This window comes from Vulpes lagopus, chromosome 3 (assembly GCF_018345385.1).
Source record: "Vulpes lagopus strain Blue_001 chromosome 3, ASM1834538v1, whole genome shotgun sequence".
Lineage (NCBI taxonomy): Eukaryota > Metazoa > Chordata > Mammalia > Carnivora > Canidae > Vulpes > Vulpes lagopus.
Window position 1 is genome coordinate 108196735 of NC_054826.1, and position 15209 is coordinate 108211943.

The window sequence follows — 15209 nt, forward strand, 5'->3', positions numbered from 1 at the left end:
GATGTTCACAGAGCTACACCTTCAAAAACAAACATTCATTTTGTGACCGCCCACATGGTGCCAGGAGCTGGCGGGGGATGGGATTTCCGGTGGTTTTCACTTTCCTCTTTATAACTTTATGTTTTCTCTGAATCGGAGAAGGCCGGCACGTGCCAATTTAGTGATCAAATGCAAACAAACAAACAAACAAGCAAATGGTAAGCAGGGCTTTTGTGTAAAAAGTAAAATAAAGCAGAGGCATTTCCCCTCCCCGGGGAAGGGGGAAATACTTGTAAAATCGAGGCTGGAGGTGTGCGGGGCAGGGGCTGGGAGACCCGAAATCAATGCATCCGCATCAGCGGGCCACTTGGGTCTGCTTGGCCCAGCGCTCTCCTGCTCTGCGCACCTCTGGTCCAGCCCCGCGGAGGATGCTGGGAAACTCCCGCTGTCAGCATCTCGCCCCGCCAACACCTGAGCCCACCTCCAGCTCCCGAGGGGGCAGTCCTGGGGTGGGGACACTCTTGGGCTGGGCCCACCTGATTCGCCAGATCCTGGCTCCCCCGGGGCCCCCTTGGGGCAAACATCTGTGCCGCCCGTCCTGTCCCCTCTTCCATCTTCCCAGGTCCACACTGAGACAATGGACAAAGGTATGTGGGAAGAAAATGACCTAGCAACCTGCACTGCCCAATACTAAAATCGCTAGTCACAGATGGCTGTTTGCATTTAAATGTCGTCAATAAAGTTTAAGGATGGGAGATCCCTGGGTGGCTTAGCGGCTTAGCAGTTTAGTGCCTGCCTTTGGCCCAGGGCGCGATCCTGCAGTCCCGGGATCGAGTCCCACCTTGGGCTCCTAGCATAGAGCCTGCTTCTCCCTCTGCCTGTGTTTCTGCCTCTCTCTCTCTCTCTCTCTCTGTGTCTATCATAAATAAATAAATAAATACATAAATAAATAAATCTTAAAAAAAATAAAGTTTAAGGATCAGTTCCTCAGTCACACTAGCCGCATTTCAAGTGCTTCCCAGCCACACACGTGGACTGTACTGGACAGTGTGAAACCCTCCCATTGTAGCAAAAAAGTTCTGTTGGACGGTGCTGTTCTGGACATTCCTTTGTCTTGTTACAAAATCCCTTTCCTAAAACTGTCCTTTGAGCCAATATTTTGTCTTTCTCCTTCCTTCTGATCCCCTTCCTGCAAATCTAAAATGAAACTTTGATCCATGCCGGTAATTTGAATTTTTGTGTTTTCTTTAAAAACAAACTGACTCTCAGGGTATAGTTAATAAACACTGGAGTGAAGGGGTGAGTTGCCAGGCAGAGAACTCCTGACCAGTGAAGGGGTGGGCATAATAAGCCAGAGCGCCAAGAGATGATGGCGGTGATGATGATGATGAGGGAGCCTATCTCCAGGACGCCCCGAGGATGCGGGTTTAATTACTCTTCCTGTTTGACAAATGAGAAAGCCAAGGGATGGATAGGATAAAGGGGATACAGCAGAGAAGGGGCCTGGGGCTCCACACCCCAAAAACCTTGGGGTTCCTTGCCTAATTTGGAGAATGGGGAGGCCAAGGACCAGATTTAAAGGAGATTTTAGAAAGTTCATTGTTGAAGAAATTCCAAGAAGGTCGCTGGCAGCTAGTCATTCCCTGGGGGAAGTCACTTCACACCTGAGTGAGAATATCAGCAATGAGGCTTTTATTTTATTTTTAAAGATTTTTTTATTTATTCATGAGAGAGAGAGAGAGGCAGAGACACAGGCAGAGGGAGAAGCGGGCTCCATGGAGGGAGCCCGACGTGGGACTCGATCCCGGGACCCCAGGATCACTCTCTGAGTCAAAGGCAGACGCTCAACCACTGAGCCACCCAGGCGTCCCAGCAATGAGGATTTTAAACGGTAGCCCCCCTTCCCCAGTCACTGCTGTCAGGAGGAACCTGAGTCCCCCACTTCTGCAAGGTGGGAGGGAGCCCTGCTGGATGGAGGAACACTTCCAGTGGCTTCACTTCCCCTCTCTAGCTCTGGCTGGGCGGCTTCTTTTGGGGATTGGGGAGATTAAGGATTGGTGGCTGGTTTCCATCAGACCGTGTTTCTCAGCCTATGGGTTAATGTGCAGTTGAACCAAGATGTAAATTCCTCACTCCAGCTCCCATCCTGCCTGAGCTTATCTCCCACCACTGTCCCTGGCTCACTGCACTGTAGCTGATCTTTTGGAACTGTGACTGTGTTGAATTCATTATGCCTCAGGGCCTTTGCTCTTGCTCTCCCCTCTGTTCAGAATGCTCTTCCTCCAGCACTTCCTGGCTTCTTCCGGTCATGGCAGACTCAGCTTAAATGTCATCTCCTTAAAGACCTCCCTTGTTAGTTCCTCCTACCTCAGACTCCTCTTTTCTCCATAATACTCCCCAGTGTAACCTTCTCCTTTGTCTATTTAATGTCTGTCTCCTACAATGAACTGTAAGATCCAGGGAGGAAGGGACCTCGTCTCACTCAGTGAGAGCCTTCAGTATCTGGCACAGTGCTGAGCATACAGTAGGTGCTCAGTAAATATCGGTGGCAGGTGCAGCTTTCCTGCCTTCTGCTTCCTCCCTTGTGTTAAGCTGGAGAAGAGGATTTAGGGAAGCAAAAACAGTGGCCTTTCCTCAGCTTCCCTGAACCTAGGAGGGTGGGTTTAAATCCACTTAAGAAATGGGAGGAGTCTAATTCTCCATTCCCACTTCCCAAAGCCCAGACAACTCTGTAATAGGAGCCTCAGCTGACCACTTGGGTCCCCTTCTCTTAAGACCCTGGGGAGAGGACAAGGTGATCAACCTCAGTTCTGTTGTTGGACTTCCAGCCCAACCGTCCCTTCACCACTCACACAAAACTCAAAACACGAAAACATGTTTTCTCTGTTTGCTGCTTACTTTTAAAATGTGATTTTCTGAGACAACACTCAGGCAAGATGGATTTAGGGCTGACACTCACGTAGGTGGCATACATTCTGTGGTGGCTGGGAGCCCTCCACGTCTGACTTAGGTTCAAGTCCTGCTCCAGGATGTCCTCACTGTGTGGTCCTAAGCTAAACTTCACCGTCTCTGGGCCTGCTTCCTTATCTATAAAATTGGGAGAATCGAACCTGCCTACTAGAGCTGTGACGTAGCAGATATACAGCACTTAGCATATTGCTTGGCCAAAAGAAAAGTAGTTCTTTTGATTCCAAATTTTTACATATGCCTTTTCATAAGGAGCTCCTAAAGGCAAAAAGTTCAGGCTATCATTCACAGCGTGACCTTGGACAAGTCCCTTTTCCTCTCTCACGCTAAGTTCTCCCATCTGTAAATCGTGGGGTGAGAGGTCGGCTTGGGCATTGTGTAGAACACCCGAACAGAAAGGAACCTTGAACCTCTAAGCCCCTTACTTTCCACGTGTGGCCATCAGGGTAGCTACGCAGAGACCAGAACTATCCCAGAGCTTAAATCTCCTGCCTGCATCCTCATACCGTCTGCCTGGACGTCGAGCATGGATCACTTGTCCAGGCACCCTAGCTAATGGGGACGCTGCCTGGGTTCAGCTACAGACGGGCCCGCCCTAACTCGCTGTGTGACCTTGGCCAAGTGTAGCACTTGCGGACAGTACTCCATCCGCGTCTCCTTGATGCGCCAAAGGCTGCCCAGATATTAACTCTCAGCCTGGTGACTTATTTCCTGGAGCAGCTGAAGTGCTGGAGAATTGATGCCTCTGGAGGCAGTCCTGGACCAGACAGCAGCCGGTGGACAAACGCCCCAGCCCCCTACCTCTGCAGGGATACCTTCAGGCCTGCGCCGTGCAAGGCCATCCAAGGCTCCGGGTGGGGTGAAGGTCAGCTGCCCAGGCTAGCCCTGTTGGGTAACACGCCCTTTACCGCCTCCTGACCTTGCTTGACTCCCAAGCAAGGTGTCCTGGAATCACCCCCTAAAGCAGCTACCTGCACTTGAATCCATCTCTCCGGGGGAGGAGGGGAGGAGGCCCAAATAGGAGAAGGTTATTTAACCTTCTTCTGGACGGCAAGATTCAATGAATGAACAGAGATAAAGGGCTCACAACCAGGTCTGGCAGTGTGTCTGTTTAATAAATGTGGGGGAGGAAGGGGTAGGAGATAAACAGCCTTTATTTATATAAAACTCCACACCCTCTCATTCCACCCTCCTCAGCTTAGACAAATACCAGGTGATAAAATAATCTTTGAGACGCAAACAAACATTACTCAACCTGAGGGGTAGGTCAATGTGCAGGCTAAGTGTGCCCGGTGTGGACCGCCCAGAACGCCCAGCTCGGCCGGGTCGCTGGACAGGAACCACTCTCTGCGTCCCGCCTCTCCGTGGCTGCGGGCAAGCATCCACGGGGTGCAGAGTGGCCCCAAGGTAGCTGGCTGTGTTTATTCTGGGGATCCCGTGCTTCACAGGAGCCCCCAGTCTTAGGGTGTGAGGAAGCCGCCAGCAACTCGTCATGGCTTGGTGATCACAATCTTCTGTGTACTTTTGTGTTTGATACCAGCACATGACAAAGCTGCCCCGCCACGGCCCAGGTCTGCCCCCAGTGTCAACCTAAGGAAGGTCTGTTGAATGGATGGGCACCTCTGGGCAAATTACCACCCTTCCTGGACTTCAATTTCCCAAGGCATGCACCTGTTGGCTTGCTTGGTTTCTAGGCTCAGTGCCCAATCCATGAGATAGCAGGAGCGCATCCCAGAACTGGGCAAGACACAAGTCGCCCGGCGATTAGATGGACAAAGCACGCCTGGGGGCCATGACAGGGACAGCACACTGGACAAGCTGTGGGCCGATGATGTGGCCAAGCCGAGGTGCCCAAGGAGCTCCTCATCCCTGAAGGTGCCTCTGCCCCAGGCCATCCACTCCCATGGGAGGTGACAGTCCGGGCCAAGGCAGGGAGATGCAGGGGGAGGTCCAGTCTCTGCACCCCCGTGTCAGACCGCCTCACAACTTCATGCCAGGGTTTTCCAAGTCTTTTGTAAATCTGGAAGCCTGGCCCCCTTCCAGGGGGAGGCGTATCACAGGCATGGCTAAGGCCCAGCCCTCACCTGCAGACATCAGCAACCAGAGGATGCATCTAAGAAGCGCTCATGCATGTGGGCTCTGTGGAAAGCACGGCCAGCTTTTTGGGGGTCTGGCTTGAGCTCTGAGCACTGCTGGAGGCAGGCTGGGAGAACGGAGAGGATTTGCCCTCCTTTGAGACCCCCGAGGGTACCAGGGAGGCCGGAGAGAGGCTGGCCTCCAGCAGAACCCCACCTGGCAGGACGTTCGGGGCCCTCAGGGGGCTCAGCAGGAGTGAGGACCTGTCTCCACAGCAGCAGCCACAGCAGGGGCTGGGCACTATGTGGGCCTTGCCACGCTCCTCCTGGTCGTGCCACTGCTTCAGGTGGCCACACAAGTGACAGGTGAGGGCTGAGTAGACGATGCTACTGGCCAGGTCGTCCCTGAGGGGGTCTGTGGCCTGCTCCGGGGCCAGCAGGGTCTTGCGGCTGTCCTCCTCCTTCCCTGCCAGCTCCACACCCAGGTGCTCTGGGGAGCTGCCTGCGCCGAGCGAGTCCTGAGGGCTGCCAGGTGGCTCCATGTCCAGTCCGAAGGTGAACAGGGGGACAGGGACTGGGGTGGGGGCCCCAGGGCAGCCAGGAGTGAGGCTCTGGAAGGGCTTGTAGCCCCCCTCACCACTGCCGGCCTCACCCCCAGATGTCCCCGGGCAGGTGGCACCGCCAGGGAGCAGACTGCAGAAGGCCTTGTACCCCGCTTCCCCAGAAGGGCCGAAGCCAGGCCCCCCGGCGTCGGGGGCGCTGCCCTGCTTCACGGCGCACGTGAACTCCCGGTAGCCGCTGCCGGGGCCCGGGCCGGGGGCCGGGGCTGCCCGGTGCTGGAGGACACTCTGGCGCAGGATCTGCTCCCAGCTTTCTGGCTCAGGCTGGAGGGCGGCAGGTGGCTCCGGGGGCTGGGGGGCAGAGGGGATGCCGGGGTCCGCTTCCCCGGGGCGATCGGCCAGCTCTGGGTTGGAGTCACCGTCCCCGGGATCGGAGGACTGGCCCAGAAAGCTGCCGAAGCTGCGGTACGCGGGGTTGTCTGTGACGACAGGGGGCAGCTCTGGGAAAGCCGAGCTGCCTGCACTCTGGGTCGGGGAGGCCTGAAGAGCGGACTCGGGGCAGCAAGGCTGCTCCGGGCCCTCGGGCGCCGCCGCCCGGGGCCCGGCCCTCGGGAACTGAGCCCAGGGCATCTGAGCGCCCACACTCCCTGAAGGGGGCGGAAGGCATGACTCCTCCAGGCCCTGCGGGCAAAAGCCCCCATTCTCTCCCCCGAGAAGGTCCAGGAAGAGGCTTTCTGTCAGCCGGGCCACGATGCCCTCTCTGCCCTCCTGGAAGCTGCCCCCACTGCCCTCCAGTGATGGGCAGAGGCTTCTTTTATCTTCCTCCACCTCCTCCTCCTCTTCATTGTCCACCGGGGCCTCAGAGAGCTCCACACATTGCACCACACTGATGCTCTCCGGCCAGAGGATCGTCTTGCTGACCTCCACAGGGCACCACGCTGATTTTCCAGGACCTTGGAGAGGCCCATTTTTGGCAGTCTTGGAGGACTCCTCCTCCCTGCCCAGGCCATGCTCCAGTAGACAGGGCAGGAGCTTGGTAAGACAAGTCTTCCAGTGTCTGCAGAAGCAGCGAGAAGTTCAGTCAGGATTCAGTGTCTGCGCTTGAAAAATTCCTATTCATCCCTCAAAGCTGGGCTTGAGGTCAGCCTGGACTGATGTCTATCTACTGCAGACTTTATAATCAATAATCTTGACTCTTACTTTATAATCAATAATCTATCAGCCTATCTTCACTACTACACTGGGAAGTGCTTGAGGGCAGGGCCTGTGTTTTATTCTGGGATTTCTGGAGACCGCACATAACCTGCCACCCCATACAAACCCAGTCTATTGAATAAAGAAAAGTCTCTGTCGGGGATGATAATATTTAAAATAGTTTTCAATTTAGAATATTTATCAATACGACAGCAGAAGTAATGACTGCGGCGGTGGAGTACTAGGCTGAGGCAGTGTCCTGGAGCCCCCTGCTGGGCCACCTATCAACCCTTGATAAGTATTTTAAATATCATCCCCGACACAGGAGCTAGAGGTGATGGAGGTGCTAACAGGCCAGGCGATGATCAGATACTCAAGGATTCAAGATGGCAGCTCTTGGCCAACCAGTCTGTAATTATGCCAACACTTGAACCCCTGGCATAGTTGCCCAGGTTGTAGTCTCTATCAGCTTTGCTCAGGACAGACAATGCACTTCCAACCCTAATCCCCCTGCCCCCGCCATGAAACTCAGGAGGCTCAGCCATCATGCCCAACCTACCCAGCCCACTGTTCCTCCTGCCACCCCTCAAAGCTCAATGTCACAGAACAAGTGCTGAATGCTAAGGAGGAAAAGGCAGACGTGGAGGTGAGGTGTGATCCCACTCTTAGGATGGGCCCACTGCCCCAATTCCAACTCCTTCCAAATCCATGTAGGCAGTGACCTAGGTTCATATACATACGGGCACTTGGCTGGTTCCTGGCCTCGGGACCGCTTCCCCCAGAGCGACACCTAAAATACAGAGACAGCCAATGAAACAGGGTGGAGAGGCCTTGCAGCCCAGCCTGGGACACAGCAATGTTCAGTGAGGGTTTGCTACAAAAAGGCGGTAAGGCTTCACATCACACCGGGTGGAGGTCTGACTTGGTCACTTCAGCTCTCTGGGCCTTGGCATCCTGGGAATCAATGAGACTGCCCTAGTACTAAGTTCCTGGGGCTGAAGGTAAAAATGGCCACAGTACTCTGAAGTCCCTCCTATCTCTTGAATCTGGCCTCCCTGTGTGACTCCCTTTGACCAAGAGAATGCCATGGAAGTGACCGTGGGCCAGCCCGCTCAAGGATGACAGACACAGCTTAGTCACCTCCATGCTCCAGGTGAGAGTCAGCCGGCTTCTGGATCTGTGAGTGAGGCCACTGGGAAGGGGCCCAGCCCAGATCTCTCTACCCTATACCTCTGCATGGAGCCCAAACTGCCCCCCTGCAGAAGCAAGTGCTCAATCAGTGGTGGTTGTTTGGACTCTCTAAATTGTGGGCTGTTTTGTTACACAGCAAAGCTAACTGATACAGATAGCATTTACTGTGTGCAGGACCCTGTAATCTATATTTTATATGTAACCATCTAGATGAATTCCAACATCAGGTAGGTAAGCACTACTACAACCCACATGAGGAAACTGAGACTCAGAGGAGCTAAGCAACATGCCCAAGTCCACACTGTAAGTGGCAGAGCTGGGGTTCAAAGCCAGCACCTCTGGACTCCAGAGCCACTCCAGAGACCTGAGGATACAGAGGCCAGTATCCTCCCCTCCCCGCCCCCCCCCCACCCGAAAATCCTGCTATGACCCAGGGAAATCCCACATGGCCATCATGTTGGAGAAACTGACCCACCCCTAGCTTGAGGGGGCCACCTGGCTGGTCTCAAGGTATTCCCACTCCCTTACCAGCGAATGCTTTAGGAACAGTCATGTGTTACAATTCAGACCAGTGAGAACTGAGGAGAGACCTGCTGGTGCACTGAGGGCAGTTTTCTGCTCATAAGGGGAAGACACAGGAAGCCTGTGCCCCTTGCCCTCACCTTTTGACTTCCTGCCCTGGTACAGGCATCTCTCCAGATGATGTGGAGGTGACCCATGAGGTCACCTCCTCCCAAGGGAGGTAAGAAACCAAGCGAGCAACTCAGAGGAGCCCATCCCGGCTGAAAGAGTAGCCACGGGAGCCAAGGGGCAGGAAGCAAAGGCCTTTGGGCTCCTAATGACCACACAAAGCTGCTGAAACCCTGGAACCTTCCTGACTTCACATGTGCAGTTTTAAAAGCCAACGGAGATCCTTAACATCCGAGCTGCTTTGAGATCTATCTCATGAAGCACGTAGTCCAGAGCATCCTCACCAGCCCATACTCTTACCTGTGAGTCCTGGATGACTATGGCCACGAGGGGGCTGTGGGCTGGGTTGGGAATCTGATCCCACCATCCTTTCTTAATCCTGAAAAAGAAAAGGAAGAGGCATTGGACACCATGGCCAGGTTGATGTCAGAGACCACACTGAATGGTTCTTAGACGTCTTGCCCTAACCTCATTCTACAGAGGAAGAGACCGAGGCCCAGAAGGGACAGGACAGCTGGGCTGCGGGCAGAACAGCCAGGTTCGTGCACCAGCATCCTGCTACCCAGGATGGGGTTCCTGACATGGCCACCTCTGTCCTTGGTGGGAACAAGTCCTAGGGAATGAGGGCAAGCCCAAGTGGCAGAGAGAGAATTGTGGGTTTCCCCATGTCTCGGAGGATACCCAGAGTAAAACAGTCCCTCTCTCCGCCTGGGTCTGTCTGGAGCCCCAGAGTGTCAGCGCTGGGACGGGGGGTTCTCAGATCACCTCTGACTGGCCTCCACCCACTCCACTGGGTCAGGCGTCAGGAACAGAACAGTGAACAAGACAGACAAAAGTCCTTCCCTTGCAGAACTGACCTTCTAGAAGAAACAAACACCAGCCAGAGCCACTTAAGTATCACGAATAAAAAAAAGACGGGGCATAGAGAAGAATGGAGAGTGTGACCCCAGAAAGTCTCTCTGAGGAGGTGACTTCTGAGCGGCAACTGAAGGTGGAGCAGGAGCCACAGAGACGCCTGGGGAGAGAGAGGGGCAGGCGAGGGGGCAAACGGAGGCTCAGAGAAGGGGAGGCCAGCCTGGGGTCCCGCAGAGCCATCATGACAAGACACGAAGAGGGGAGGCCACCAAAGTGCAGGACACCGTGCCTCAGTCAACGCCCAGCCAGGGTGCATCCAGCCTCGCCAGACCCATTTCAGAGATGGGAGGACTGAGGCTGAGACACAGCCCGATTCCAAGCGCCTGAGCTCGTTGGAAACAAGGCTACTTCTACCCTCCCTGCCCACTGGGATCCAGGACTCTCGGGCTCCTGAAATATGCTCTTTCAACCTGCAAAGGAGGGACCTGAGATGGACAGAGGGTCAGCCTCTCATCGGCCACAAAGTCACTGAGCTCCAAGGCCATGATCTGAACCCAGATTTCCAGACTCCGTCAGGGCTGCTGTCTAGAATTCCTGTCTACTGCCACGTACCTCGAGTGTATGGATCACACCTGGGTCCCCAGGGTGACCCATCTCCATTCTGGCCCAGCTCACTCTCCCCCGTCCAGCTCAGACGGGCCTGCCTGGCCTCCCCTCCCCAATGCAGCACCCCGAACATTTCCTCCCTTTGCCCTGGAGGTTCCCTTCAGCGCATGGATCCCTGTGGAAACCAGCTGTGGTTACTGGCTGACCTGGCGTCTTCCCTCTCCCCCCAAGGAGCACAGGGTCCTCGTCCGCCTTGCTCTCAGCCGTCGCCTCAGTGCCCTGCGCATAGTAGCTGCACGATAAATACTTCTTGTTGCACGCAGGGACGGAAAGCTGGCAGGTCAGAGGGAGACTCCCCGCCACTGCACGCCCCGGGGCAGCCGGCTCGGTGGCATCCTGTGGTGAAGCCCAGGACTCACTTGATGATACTGAAGTAGCAGGACAGGCAGATGGCCAGGATGACGAGGCAGGAGATGCTGACGCCAAGTGGCAGGTGCTGCTCCCAGGGCTCGTAGTCTGGAATGGGAGGGAAGCCGTGAGCCTGCAGCGCGCCGGGTACCACCTGCCCTCTGCTTCCCGGAGCCGGAGACCGAGGCCTTGAGGAAGGGTCGTCCGAGACCCTGCGTGAGCTGGCCGCCACCGAGCCCTCCCACCTCATCCCCTCCTACTGAGAGCCCTTGTCACACGGCCTCCTCGCGGTCCCCTGCTCCTCCAAAGCTCGGTGCCACCCTGGGATCTTGAACCTGCTGCTCTCTTTCCTGACGCCCAGAGGTCAAGAGTGGTGACTCTGGAGCTGGACTCCCTGAGTTTGGGGCCTGACCATGTCATATCCTTGCTGGCGACCCAGCTTCTCTGCACCTCGACTTCCTCGTCTGTACCCGGGGGTTAATGTACCCCCATGTTATAGGGTTGTTGTGGGGATTACATGACGTAACACACGGAGCACTCAGAATGGTGTCTGCACATCCAGAAGCTTATACTGTTGCCGACCGTGCACACCTGGCTCCTTCTCATTCACTGTCACCTGCTCCAGAAAGTTCCCTCGTGCCCTCTCTCTTGCTGCCACCCTCCTAACCCTCCATGCCTCACTCTGCTTCTTCTCCCCAGACTGGCTGTCAACTGGATGGAGATCTATCAGATTTATTTTTCTGTCTACTTGTTTCTTTTCTGTATCCCCCGGAGAATGTCAATCCCAGAAGATCAGGGGCTTTTGTCTGTTTTGTTCACGGCTGATACCTCAGGGTCTAGCCCTGAGCCAGGCAGGCAGTCAGGGCTCAATACATATATGTGGAAATAACAAAGTGTCCAGTCCCTTGTGTATGTTCCACACAAGCCATTCTCTCCCTTTCTCTTCCCTTCCCTGGGTCAATGGTAGAATCAAATCAATGTGCCAAAACTCTGCCCAGCGCTTACTGTGTGCCTGGTGCTCTGTGGGGCACCAGAGATCTAGACTCAGAGTAGACCCCACCTATGGAGCTTGCAGCCCACAGTGTAAGACAGATGGGTCAAGAGACATCCACAAGACAAATGAGCAACACCCAGAGGGACATGGCGGGGCAGGGTTTGGTTGCGGTACCCACCAACAGCCACTGTGCCCCGCCCTTTGAAGACCCCTTCTCTCAGTAATGTTGACAACAGCTCTTACTCCTCTTCCATGGTATAGATGATGCCTGAGGCAGTCCCTTCCCCTACAGCTACCTCCCCCTTCCTTACCAGGGATCAGTGTGCCCACCCTGAGGTTTGGGCCAATCATGATTATCCTCTTCTTTTATTTCTCTTTTTTTAAAGATTTTATCCATTTATTCATGATAGAGAATGAGAGGCAGGGACATAGGCAGAGGGAGAAGCAAGCTCCCCGCAGGCATCCTGATGCGGGACTCAATTCCAGGACCCTAGGATCACGACCTGAGCTGAAGGCAGACACTCAACCACTGAGCCACCCAGATGCCCCTCCTCTTCTCCTTTCCAGAATACATCTGAGTTTCCAGCTAGAAGAGGCTCTATGACAGTCCCAGCCAATGGGATTGCAAGGGGAAGTCTGCTAGGGAAGCTTCTGGTAAGATTTTTGCTTCCTGATAAAAGAAAGAAATGCACAAGGTACACTTGCTTGTGGCAGCCTTTCATTTCTGAAAGGCATGAGGGTGCCTCCAGCAGTCAACTTGGGGCATTGGGGTAACAAGTCAAAGGATAAAGTGCTACCATGGTTAGGAGGGCAGAGGAAAGAAGACAAGTCTCTGAGGTGACATCGCTGAGCTGCTGCATAAACTAGGGAAGGTCCCCTTGTAAGACTTCATTTTATATAACATAATTCAATGTTTCTCGTGCAAAAAAGCAGGAGTAAGAGTGTTGCAAAGAGCAGCTGGGGGATGTAGCTACAGAGTGAGGGACTATATGTCCTAGAATCCCTTGCAGCTATGTGTGCCACTGGGCACCAACAGAAACCAACAAAATAGCATTTACATTCATCTACTTTGAAATTACAGAATCTATGAGAAGCACCATGAGATCTTGTTTTTACAGTGTTAATAAAGAAGCCCATATTCCTAGATAACAAATATATTTTGAAATACTTTTATAACCTCATCTCAATAAAATTAGTTTCCCTCATCATCGTATGTATTTTATATTTTACATTTAAAAATAGTATTCTGGGGTTCACAGCCAAAGGGGTCCATGATATGAAAAGGTTAGGAATCTTTGTCCCTAAGGGAATGATGGAACCACAGGGAGGAGCCCCCCCTCCCCCATCCCTGCAAAACCAGCTAAGTTCACGCTGGACGGTTACATGACCAAGAAATACATTCCTACAGTGAAGAGTCACAGAACTTGCAGGCTCATTTGTTACCGCAGCCTGCCCTACCTGCCCTGACCAGTACATCAGGTCAGTCAATAATCCCATTAACCCACAGTTAGAGCCACTCTCTGCTATGGGAATGCAAAACACGGATGCTCAGCCAGAGGAGGTGTCTGGCCACAGGATAAAAGTGAGGAGCCCGTGTCCTACCGACTCACAGCCCCCTGTGGATACTCACAGTTAAGCCACGTGGTGCTGGGGCTCCAATCACTCCAGGTGCTGTTGTAGGTCTGAGCCCAGGCCCTCACACGTGCGCTGTAGGAAGCTCCAGACTTGAGGGTGCTGGCTGCCAAGCGGAGGGTGGGCCCCATGTAGGTCACATTATAGACTTTAAACTGGGAGAGGAAAGGGACACATTAGTGCACCAGATTGGGGGAAAGGAAGTACCAGCTGCCACCAGGGCTGCTGTCTCCTCCGCTGGCCCCACAGTGTTTGAGAGCCACCAGCCTGGACATTTGGCTATTCTTCCAATTTGGGGCTTTGTTTGCCACCTCTCCAACTGCGACCAGAGTCAAGCGAGATGAGTCAGGGAACTGGCCCTCGGCCTGCCCCCCCTCCACCAGCTCCCTGATTACCTGTGCAACATTACTGGGACAAGCTGAGTTTCAGTGTTCTCATCTGTAAAATGAGGGTAAGAGTCCCTACTGCCATCTTCTAGCTGTGTGACCCTAGGCAAGTGATGTAACCTCTCTAGACCTCAATATCCTTCTTCAGCTAAATGCTGATAATAAAAGCCTGTACCTCACGTCCTAGGGTTGTTGTGAGGGTTAATACAGGTAAGCATGGAGGACAGGGCCCAGCATGCAGGAAGCATGACAGTGACCCTTCTACAGCACAGAAAGGTCACCAAGTTCCTCTCTCTCCTCCATGGGCTCTCTGGAGCCTTCATACTCAAACCTGAGTTCTAGTCTAGAATCTCAGCCCTGCTCCAACTGCTGGAAAGGGACTTCTAAGACCTGTTATCCAGTGAAAAGGGTAAATGAAAATTAGTCTGTGTTGTTTGCCACCTTTTATGCTAAAAAAAAAAAAAAAGACAGACTCTAGGATGGCCACGTGATCCCACCTTGCATCATGCCCCTGCGTAAACCCCTCTTCTTGAGTGTGGGTAGGGCTTGTGACCTGTTCCTATCAATAGAATGAAGCAAAAGTGATGGGTAGGTAGGGACCACATGAATGGGGTTTTATCAGATAAGGCTGTAATTCCCACTGGCTAGAGGATGCTCTATCCTCTGCTGGTTTTGAGAAGTCAATAGGGAAGGAACTGAGGGCAGCCTCCTACCCACGGCCAACGAGAAGCTCTGGCCCACAGTCCAGCAGCCCATAAGAAACAATGCTGCCAACATCACAGCTGGCACTCAGGAGTGATCTTTCCCTGGTCGAGCCTCAGATGAGACCACAGCCACAGCCGAGTTCTTGACTGTGCCTGTGGGAGAGCCTAAGCTAAGGCCCCAGGTAAGCCACATTCAGACTTCTGGTCTCTAGAAACGGTAGCTCAATAAAATGCATGCTGTTTAAAGCAGCTACATTTGTGGTGATTGTGTTATATAGTGAGAGAAAAGTGACACAGCGAGGAATGAACACACATGTTTCCATGCACATGCATACACTCTCTGGGGAGGACACACATGCCTCCCACACCTCTGCTGGCACTAGCCTGGCCTTCCTTCCCCTCCTGGAAGGAGATGGGAGCAGGAGTCAGCCCCTGGGATAAAGAACTGGAGGCTGGGGTCACAACAGAAACATATTTACCATCCCAAGTCCTTTCATACCATTTGAATTTTTTACTACATGGAAGTATTACTCATATTAAAAAGAAAACTTTAAAAAATGAAATAAAATCTGTGTTCAAGATCAATTCTGATGTCACGGGAGCAACCTGAATCCTACGCCCAGGGCTCTTCTCCCAGCAAGGTCCGTCCCTCTGCAGCTCTGCTTCTGCTCGAAGGCTGGATGTGCATTTAGAGAAATGGTCTGGTGTGAAGTGAGCCGAGGGCAGGTTTTGCACAAAACCCCAACAGGTTGCTGTAGAGACTGGAAGGCAGCTGGAGCTTCCCAGGGAAGCTGAGGTTGGGAAGGGGGTTGTGGGAGGAAATGAAGGCAGGAAAACGAGGCACTTACAGCCTTCTTTTCTTTCTAAATATGAGTAAGCAGGATACAACAGCTGGACCTAGTTCTCCAAAGGAATCATACACCCTGAAGAGAAGAAGTGGATTGGGAAATGTTTTGCTAAGAAACATA

The 15209-nt window shown here is 53.4% G+C and overlaps 1 protein-coding gene across 5 annotated transcripts in view; it reads right to left on the reverse strand.

The window, feature by feature from the left end:
- Positions 1 to 4082: 4082 nt before the first annotated feature.
- The window catches only part of IL4R (interleukin 4 receptor), a 38449-nt gene continuing 27322 nt past the window's right edge, over positions 4083 to 15209 (reverse strand). For all 5 annotated transcript variants that reach the window (XM_041749638.1, XM_041749637.1, XM_041749641.1 and 2 more), the window contains 5 exons: positions 13150 to 13306; positions 10537 to 10633; positions 8957 to 9035; positions 7516 to 7565; positions 4083 to 6638 (listed from right to left, as the gene is read on the reverse strand). In XM_041749638.1, the coding sequence (XP_041605572.1) occupies positions 5060 to 6638; positions 7516 to 7565; positions 8957 to 9035; positions 10537 to 10633; positions 13150 to 13306 (1962 nt within the window). In that variant the 3' untranslated portion in view covers positions 4083 to 5059. The remainder of the gene's footprint in view (positions 6639 to 7515; positions 7566 to 8956; positions 9036 to 10536; positions 10634 to 13149; positions 13307 to 15209) is intronic.